The following is a 10,641-nucleotide window of genomic DNA, read 5'->3' on the forward strand; positions in this document are numbered from 1 at the left end:
ATTAACATGCAAATCAATTTATAACTTTTTTGAAATGCGTTTTTCTGGATTTTTTTGTTGTTATTCTGTCTCTCACTGTTAAAATACACCTACCATTAAAATTATAGACTGATCATTTCTTTGTAAGTGGGCAAACGCACAATATCAGCAGGGGATCAAATACATTTTTCCCTCACTGTATCTATCAGGTTTTCATACAATTTGTACCTGAACATGAACATTGACCTGTTTATGCAGTGTGTTTGTTTCCCCATCATGAGTTTTTTGTTTGTTTTTATGATTTGGAAATAGAAAACGAAAAACAAACTAAATAAATCAAAACATGGAGAAGCTGTGGAATAGTCCAATCTCCAATTTGATGATGACTCAGTTTCCACACAGTCAGAGCACCTCTTTGTTTGCAGATAGCATTGTCACTTCATGTGATGGATAGAAAGGGGTGGAGTGCTGAAGAGCTAATCAATCGACCTTTCCTGACTGAGGCACAGTGCTGAGGCAGACAAAATAGGCTTTCCTCAACAATACCGTACGGCTGGAGGTATGTGACAACTGCTGGCTCACAAATCCTCCTGTTCTGGAATGACAGGCAATAATAAAGCGACACATTGAACCAAACCTGCTGGCCTTTGCAGATCGCGGACAAGAGCAGCGCTGCCCTCACAGTGGAGATGCCCACAGGTGCACTGGCTCTGGACTCGCTCTGATCTCGGAATGCCTCTGCCAAGACGTCGCTCTTCTTTCTTGGGCCAGCAAGCCCAGGTCCCTCAGGTAGAGCGCCCTGCGGGTGCCAGCCGCAGGGTGAATGTGGGCCCAAGTGGCATGTCCCCTATGTCCAGGATTCCAGGGGTGTACGTGGGGATGGTGCCCCCCGGGGGGGTAAGCAATCTAGGCACTCGTGTGTCCCGTCGAGCCCTGGGGATCAGCAGCGTGTTCCTGCAGGGGCTGCGCAGCACCACGCCGGTGCTGCTGCCTCAGGGCGTGGAGAGGAGCCGCAGCCCCAGCTTTGAAAGCCTCAACGGCTGCCTGTTGGAGTACATGGAGAAAGTCCGAGCGCTGGAGCAGGTGAACCATGAGCTGGAGATGCAGATCAGACTCTACCTGGACAGGAAAGCCTCCAGCACTGGCAACTGGGGCTCGCTGAGGCAGGAGTGGGAGGAGATTTACCGGCTGGTGAGCCACGGAGGCATGTGTGTCTGTGTGTGATCACTGTGTCCATCTCTTTTGCTTCTGTGGAAAACTTGGTTGAGAAAGAATCAAGCAATGTAATGCATATAATGCATGCACAAGCCTACTAAAAATGTGCACACAGTTTACTAGTTTGTCCTATTATTATAACTTTTTTAAGTGCATGAATTAGCAAGGTTTGCATATATATATATATATATATATATATATATATATATATATATATATATATATAATCTATATTTTTATATTTCAACTATGGCATCTTGTGGGCTCTATACTTTTTCTCAGTTTTAGTCGAAGTGAAAATGCTTCTGAGAGAAATGTATGATTTCACTTCTATTTAGATAATTACTAGAGGATAGAGGTTTATAATTAGCTTTCTGTGAGTTATATTTGAAGTTATTATGCTATGTTTATATATTACTTCTATGTTTAAATATAAATCTTATTTTGATATTATGTTGAAAATATGTATTAGTGCATTGGCTATATTAACTGCCAGGATTCATCAGAAGGAGAGAAACAATCTGGAGAATCAGCTCATCTAATCTTATCAAATTGAACTTGAATTGAGAAAGACAAGACAATTGGAGGAGGACTTGCATTTATATAGAAGTTTTTGTAGTGGTAAAGTATTCACCAGTGGCTTAGTTATGCTTTATTTTACTATATACAGAGTTATACAGTTATATGCTGGTCAATAAAACTAACATTAAACATTATTATTTTTTTAAGCATTTTATAGTGGTAAATGGCAAGCTTAAGAGAATCTAAGTCCACCTCCCCCCAACCCCCCCCCCCCCCCCAAATTCATACTGAAAATAAAATCTAACATTTCACTTTCCTGTTATCCTACTAACCTATTTAAGTGTAAGTAGCATGCCTCTCACAATTGTAGTTATCAAACGCCATCATCTCTATTCATTACACATCGGTTAATAGTTTACTTTCATTTAAGGTGAACATACCATCATGATTTTGAAGCATCAGACTAACACATGTTAATAATTTCAAATGTAAGATGAGATTTTCAGAATCGTGCAGAGTATTCCCTATATTGTGACATCTGGGAATGTAACTGAAATTCAACTAAGTTCAAGTACATCAAAATGTATGCACCCTACCATTACAAAGTACAACTGTTTATGATATTGTTGTACTTCAATCAAACTCCCATTCATGGATTTCAACCAAAGAAGTGCAAGAGTTCAGTTGATTCAGCATCGGTATAGATAATACATCCTCAGGAGTAGACTTGATTCGATTCAGTTCACTCACTTCCACTCACTTCCATTTAATCACTCACACCAGTTCACAATTGGGGTTGTTCTGAACTTCTGAAATAAAGTTATTGAGATTATATTTTGAAGTGCACCCCCTGGCATAAAAGTTAAGTTAACAAGATGTATTTGTTGTTATGGCAGCTTGAAATACGACCCATTCACTGTTAAATCATATATTACATATAGGAGAAACCCAGGAATCCCAGCAGCACAAAACCATGCAGAATGGATTATTAGACTCTAGGCTGTATTGCAACTCTTTAACTTCAAGACCTTTGGCTTTTCCGCTCTCTTCACAGGTAAGCGATGCCATCTTGGACAATGCCCGACTGATGCTCCAGACAGAGAACTTCCAGGCAAGTGCGGAGGATTTCAAAGACAGGTGAGATCTGGTCTGCACCCAGCTGTCTTGCCAGTAGCCATGCATTTTATTATATACAACGAAACACTAGAACCCCCTACAAAGTGTGACATTTCTATTGTATTAATATGAAACACTCAGAAGAGGCATCGATGACTCTTATCACAGGGATAAGTGCCTCCAGTTGCCCAAACTGATTTACTAGGGCTGTAATGTTTCCTGGTTTGTGTTTGTGTAGATACGAGAATGAGCAGCCATTCCGCAGAGCAGTGGAAGATGAAATTGACTCCTTGTACAAAGTGATTGATGATGCTAATTTGACAAAGACGGACCTGGAAAGTCAGATAGAGACCATGAGAGAGGAGCTCAATGAATTGGCAAGGAACCACGAAGACGTGAGTTTAGTGGAATCATGTGGAATGCTATTGAATATGAGCTCTGCACTTTTATGAAATATTTCACAAAAAAATGAACTACAATAAAAAAATACTACATATCTCTTGTAAAAAATAATTAGACCAACAGTGCCTTGTGCTGTAAAAGCCATTGACTTAAAGCAACAGTGAAGGCTGGTGGGAATTTGCCCACTGTACCAGTAGGCTGTGTTTGTCACTGCTTGGCAATGCATTCCCTCTACTGCAGTCACCCTCTCCACTGTGCCACTGCAGACTGTACGTCCGGATGCTGTCGATGTTATCTGAATATTAATTTAATGTACTATTTGCATTTTTAATTTCCTTTTTTTATTTTCTCTTTTCCTTTCCCTTTTTCTCGTGGGCATCTCTGAACTGTTTGTCGGAACCCAACACATGAAGGTAAGTACACATTTATTTCTGAGGATGTTTTTCACATCAAGTGATTGATAGTTTTCATATATAACCTGTAAAATGAGGGTTGCCAAGTGGCCCCATATGCAGGGTACATTAAGACATATTAAGGTTTTTATTGTTGCCTCAATAAATGAAATTAATGCATAGATTTATCAAATGATATTTGATACTGCTCACTTCTTGCCAGCAAAAGCAGTTAGGATTTTCATCCACCAATAAATGTTAAAATTGTCACCATATTCTGATAGCTATTAAAAAAAGTAATTCTAGTTGCATTTTAATTGTCTTTGTTATCCGATTCTCGGTTTGTTTTTGATGTTCAAAATCTTCCTACCTTGTATTTTATTGTTTCCAAAATAAATTCAGCGGGTTTTTTTTCATATGTAATAGCACGATCATGACTAAATCATTTAAATTTAAGTTCAGATCTTTCAGAACTAGTACGATCGATCCCATGACTTATCAGGTTTTGCAAAATTTTAAGTGCTGTATTTCCTTGCAGGATGTGAAAGTGCTTTATAATCAACTTGCTGGGAGCCAGTTGGATGAACCATATGCACCTATTGAAACGAGCCTGGATCACATACTGGAGTACATTCGATCACACTGGGAGAAGGCTATCGAAAGGAATCGGGCAGAAACTGATGCCTATTTGGAATTTAAGGTAAAGTGTTGTGAGAGATTAACTGCCTTAACTTAATTAACTGTAGCATATTAATTGGATTAACTGGATTTGATTTAGTTGATGTAGGTGTGGTTTCTATCTGCAGTTTCCTGTAATTCCATATCTTACTGCTCACCAATCCCATGGAGATGTTCAATCAATCAATCAGAGTTGTCAAAATCAACACAAGCTTGTGCTTTTTATTTATTGAGTTAGGAGATATAAGTTCAGAGTAATCAGGTAATGGTCTGAGAGAGATTTATTTAAAGGTGGTATGTTTACAATTTGATTGTCAGGTGCCTGAGTGATAACTAGATCAAACATTTGATTATGGCAATTGTTGGACCTGATCCATGTTGGTCTATGCTGTGTTGTAATTTCATTGATTGGCTTCAGACGTGGTGCCACTAACTGTCTGACAATGGTTCACTGTGTTTTACCAGCAGTCTGACAGTATGAATGCCAAGCTGAGCCGAGACGAGGAGGAAATGGAGACGCTGAAGATAGAGTGCAGTGAGATGGGGTGTAAGATACAGAGCCTGCAAGCAGAAACCGAGTCTATGAGAGCCCTGGTACGCCATATCCTTTACCTCCTTACCTGTGTTTTTCTTGTCATTTGACAATATGATCTGAGGATTTCCTCTACCTGCTTGGCTGGGGTTTTAAAATCAGTCTCTATCAGACACAGAATAATTCACTGTAAGTGGATTCCCAAACAGTGGCTTTATTCATGAGAGCACACATGCCATAGGCCTTTCTGACCAGCAGGGGTCTCTATTACAATATCAGCAACCCCTACAACTCCGTGTGAAGAACAAGTCTACTGTTTTCGGTTTGGAATGCTCCTAGATGCTATCATACAAGTTTGTGGGGGTTTTATCAGTTAATTTGTTAATTTTTAATCTTTATTTATATATTATTGACCAAATGGCTTCCAGGAAGCAGATTAATTTTCATCCTCCAATTTGATTATCTGATTATTTTCTGATCTCCTTTTAAGTAAAAAATTGTGTGCTTCTGAAATTCATAAACGAAGACGTTGATTTTTAAAATGTCTTTTCAGTGCTTAATTGATGACTTTTATTTCTATAAAATATTTAGAATTCAAATATGGGGTCATATCTTACTGGACTACAACTAAAAAAGGAAGAATATTAATTGGATTTTGTTTAGTGTATACAACACAGGACTGTTCTAGATACTATTTTATTGCTAAAGTTAGAGCAGTGCTAATAATGTGTGTTTTTATAGATGCAGTACCAATTGGATTTGTATAATGCTTATTATATATTCCTTTTCATGTCAAAGATCCGCATTCTAGTATAACTGTGAAACTTGCTCAATTGAGGGGTTAGAAAATTCTGTTGCAATAATCAATAAATCGATGTTTATTTAGTATATTATATATGGTGTAGTATATTTGTTTTAGGTATCCACAGAGCGCTTTACAGATTGTGTCTCTGTCTGTGAAGATTTGCAAATTAATATTGTGTCAGTGGATAATATCACCTAATGGGAGCATGTGAAAACAGTATAGGGCCAAGAACAGATCCCTGTGGTACTCTGCACTTTTCATTCATCTATACATACTGGAGTCTATTTCTTTGGTTTGATTTATATCAGGACAGAATCTGGTTAGGTAAGCCAACAAGGTTTTCTATGCAGTGTAACAAATGTTAAATCTAGTAAAATAATAACAGTGACATGCCCTATATCAGAAGACTGAAAAGATAATAACATAAATAATAAAGGAAAGACCTACTGAAATACCTATAGCAGGATTAAATTAAAACCTTGACTCATTCACTAACTACAAATTACAAACCTGTGCTTGACAGCTGTAATATTTATGAGTAGAAGTAGGAGGCATCTGACTAAATAAAGCTGCCATTGATAACAGGTTTTTACTTGTCTATTAGCAGGGCAACAGATGTCCTAGGCACTATTCAACAGGCAGATTCGATTTAATGTTGACAGATGAAAGGCACTATATGAAGGTTGCATGAACTCTAAACCAACAAATGGTTTCCAACAAGAAATGTACATGTTTTCTGGAACAGTGATATTACACCTAAAATACATGACAAACATATAATCATTCAATCGGGAACAATGTTGTATATTTTACTTCTGAAAATTGTTCATACAGAAGGAGAGGAGAGTTAAATGAGCATGAAAGTTGTTCAATCAAGACACTTCTCAAATGCTAGGAATTAACGTTAGAAGAATATTGCTGAAGATGATTCCTTGGAGCATTTGAGAAATGGCTTCTCTGGCAATGACTATTCTGTAATTCAACCAAAAGAGGGTTGAATGTACTAGTGGTTCAATACTTCAAATGCCACACATTGATATGCTTTTAAACATCACTGACTGAGATGTTAACATGTCATATTTCTAATTCTAAAGGGAACAGAAACCCTTTTTAAGAAACCCCACACTTCTTTATTCACAGAAAAGAGGTTTGGAGAATTCTTTATATGATGCTAAGCACTGGCACGACATAGAGCTGCAGAACCTTGGCTCCGTGATCTCAAAGCTAGAGGCAGAAATGGGAGACATTCGAGGAGAAATCGAGCAGCAGAAGAAGGACTATGACACCTTGGTAATTAACAAAATGAGACTGGAACTAGAGATTGGCACATACCACGGCATTCTGGATGGGGAGGAGAGCAGGTATCACCCAATTCAGTGAGTAAGATGTCTCCTGTTTACATCTGGTTCAACCACCAGTTGTTTTTTTTTCGTTTCTGCTAATCCAGCTGAAACATTACATGCCATCCTTGTTGATATTGAACAGGCTGAACTGATTGTTTCCTGAAATTAAAAAAATCATCCTAATGTATATGAAAATTGTTAGATTGAATAGTAATATTAACAAATGCAAAAGTGTTGCAATGTTTAAGGTACTCCCTCATCTGTCTTTTTTACGCCATGTGGTTAAACATCCATTTTAATTATACGGTTCAGTCAAAGAGATGTTTTGTACCAATTTAATAGATATACACTCACCTAAAGGATTATTAGGAACACCTGTTCAATTTCTCATTAATGCAATTATCTAACCAACCAATCACATGGCAGTTGCTTCAATGCATTTAGGGGTGTGGTCCTGGTCAAGACAATCTCCTGAACTCCAAACTGAATGTCTGAATGGGAAAGAAAGGTGATTTAAGCAATTTTGAGCGTGGCATGGTTGTTGGTGCCAGACGGGCCGGTCTGAGTATTTCACAATCTGCTCAGTTACTGGGATTTTCATGCACAACCATTTCTAGGGTTTACAAAGAATGGTGTGAAAAGGGAAAAACTTCCAGTAAGCGGCAGTCCTGTGGGCGAAAATGCCTTGTTGATGCTAGAGGTCAGAGGAGAATGGGCCGACTGATTCAAGCTGATAGAAGAGCAACTTTGACTGAAATAACCACTCGTTACAACCGAGGTATGCAGCAAAGCATTTGTGAAGCCACAACACGTACAACCTTGAGGCGGATGGGCTACAACAGCAGAAGACCCCACCGGGTACCACTCATCTCCACTACAAATAGGAAAAAGAGGCTACAATTTGCACAAGCTCACGAAAATTGGACAGTTGAAGACTGGAAAAATGTTCCCTGGTCTGATGAGTCTCGATTTCTGTTGAGACATTCAGATGGTAGAGTCAGAATTTGGCGTAAACAGAATGAGAACATGGATCCATCATGCCTTGTTACCACTGTGCAGGCTGGTGGTGGTGGTGTAATGGTGTGGGGGATGTTTTCTTGGCACACTTTAGGCCCCTTAGTGCCAACTGGGCATCGTTTAAATGCCACGGCCTACCTGAGCATTGTTTCTGACCATGTCCATCCCTTTATGACCACCATGTACCCATCCTCTGATGGCTACTTCCAGCAGGATAATGCACCATGTCACAAAGGTGGAATCATTTCAAATTGGTTTCTTGAACATGACAATGAGTTCACTGTACTAAACTGGCCCCCACAGTCACCAGATCTCAACCCAATAGAGCATCTTTGGGATGTGGTGGAACGGGAGCTTCGTGCCCTGGATGTGCATCCCACAAATCTCCATCAACTGCAAGATGCTATCCTATCAATATGGGCCAACATTTCTAAAGAATGCTTTCAGCACCTTGTTGAATCAATGCCACGTAGAATTAAGGCAGTTCTGAAGGCGAAAGGGGGTCAAACACAGTATTAGTATGGTGTTCCTAATAATCCTTTAGGTGAGTGTAGATAGATAGAGATATATATTTTGCTATTAATTAAAAGACTTATCAACACCCAAATGCCTAGATTTTATATTCAGTACTCCAATTAGTGTCAAAGACAAATATGTGTTGTCATGTAAGATCTATAGTAAATATACAGCAAGGGTGTAGACAATTTATTTTGTTTTAATTTATAAATGTAAAATGTTTGAAAAATGTAGGAAGATTAACTGTTTTTCAGTACACTTATTTTTGTAGACATTTAACTTTTTTGTGAACAAAATCTACTGAAGAAAGCACCCTCTAGTGGTAACACAGTGATAACTATTGCTTCTTTAAAGGTGGCTTGCCAATAAATTAAAATCAAATAAATTAAGAAAATCACCAATTATAACATTTTCAATAATACTCTATAATATTTATCTTTTTCATTATAACATGAACTAAGAATTATGATATCTCTCCTCTGTAGTGGAGTGTAATCACATGCAAATCAATGTATGTAAAGGAACAAAGCAGAGCTCTCGAACTCTTACAAAATCTCAATTAACCTCAGTTTGATTCATATATATTTATTCATAGTAGAATACAATTTCTAATGAAGATATGTCCTCAGGTTAACCATGGTTTTCACACAATCATCAAATCAAGCATAAACACATTGACCAAGTGTCTCTGATAACTAAACAATATCATATATTTATAAATTATTTATAATTATTTTTTAGTACTGTGAGCTGGAACATCACTGATGAATAAATATAAAAATGAAGATTAAAAAAATTGTTTTATTCAAACACCAAGTACAATTTACATAGCAGCGGAAACATCTGTGCATTTTCACACAAAGAATTCTCTACTAAAGTAAAAATATGATGAGATATATGACAGACAATGCAACAGTGCTGAAATAAACATGAAATGTCCTTGTCTCATGGTAATGTTTCTCCCTGTAGCTGTGAATCCCTTATAATTAATGACAAGGACATGACTGTTCACTCGCACTAGCCTGAATTCTTGTTTCCTTTAATTCAATGTGTTGTTACATGTCCAATGTGATGTGTAAGACATGAATACTAAATCTTTTCCATAGCAGAATTGAAAATTTGATTTCATTGTACCTTTCTCCAGCAGCACCACACCTACAAAGTCAGATAAATTGTCAAGGAATGACATACTATTAGTTTTCCTTCATTCAGTCTAGTCTGTCCTTACCCAGTGAATCTCAAGCCAACATAATTCCTGCTTTTGCTCATATATGTCCTTCTTTGATGTTGTTGAGCATCTTCTGTTGCAGGTCATCTGGGGGTGGGAGTGGAGACAGTGGACCCGGCCTTTCCAGTCATTCTTCGGACCCTCAGCATGCAGAGCCTTCAGCAAGTCAGTTAACTTTTAATCCTCCTCTCATTTGTTTACAATCTGCCTGCGAATGTCATATGGGTAACTTTCTGATTCCCCAAACATAACAATGGCAAATTAATTTTAAATTTAAAGCACAGTGTGGCTTCTCAGGCACTTGAAGGTGACTATTCCTAATCGGTGGTTGAAAAGCCAAAATATATAACAATTGTTTTGTTTTCTTTTTTCCAGCAAGATCTGACTCACCAAATCACATGCAGACAGAGAAATGAGAAGACGTGATCAGCTATGAATCTGTTACAAGGAATTTATAGGAATACATATTTTTGGCGAGTGGGTCATTAAGTGTGTGAATAAGGCTGTGTTTTAAAATTGAATAAAAAAAAACAAGCTTTTTCATTTAACAAGATAATAAGACTGATTTTCAAGATCTAAGTGTGGATGCATCTGGTAACATTTGGACAATGTGGTCATTAGTGAAACCTGAATAAAATCTAGTCTTCAAGATTACAAATGGTATTCACTGGTCTGTTTTGTGAATGCATGATGTATTCATTTAAACAAATATAGTTTAAATGTATATAGTAGCCTACTTTCAGGTAAGCTAATTATACAGGATTGTTTGTTCTGCATCCTAACCAGGATAAAAATCTCCTAGACTCCTATGGGTTTGGGAAAGGAAACATTGTGATTAAAATCACATTCAAATCATAAATGGACATGAACATTGACTTGCTGTTTTTTGGAAATGT

The 10,641-nt window shown here is 37.7% G+C and overlaps 1 protein-coding gene across 2 annotated transcripts; it reads left to right on the plus strand.

The window, feature by feature from the left end:
* The first annotated feature begins 550 nt into the window (after positions 1–550).
* On the plus strand, positions 551–10,393 carry bfsp2 (beaded filament structural protein 2, phakinin). 2 transcript variants are annotated; one of them, XM_066689528.1, is made up of 8 exons: positions 551–1,170; positions 2,771–2,853; positions 3,071–3,227; positions 4,165–4,326; positions 4,770–4,898; positions 6,782–7,017; positions 9,828–9,910; positions 10,121–10,393. In XM_066689528.1, exons 1-8 carry the CDS (start codon positions 712–714, stop codon positions 10,159–10,161), a joined length of 1,350 nt encoding a protein of 449 aa, XP_066545625.1. In that variant the 5' UTR covers positions 551–711; the 3' UTR covers positions 10,162–10,393. The 2 variants fall into 2 exon arrangements, with proteins under 2 accessions (XP_066545625.1, XP_066545633.1); XM_066689536.1 differs by having other exon boundaries at positions 4,773–4,898.
* Positions 10,394–10,641: the final 248 nt, after the last annotated feature.

This window comes from Amia ocellicauda, chromosome 2, assembly GCF_036373705.1.
Source record: "Amia ocellicauda isolate fAmiCal2 chromosome 2, fAmiCal2.hap1, whole genome shotgun sequence".
Taxonomy (NCBI): Eukaryota; Metazoa; Chordata; class Actinopteri; order Amiiformes; family Amiidae; genus Amia; species Amia ocellicauda.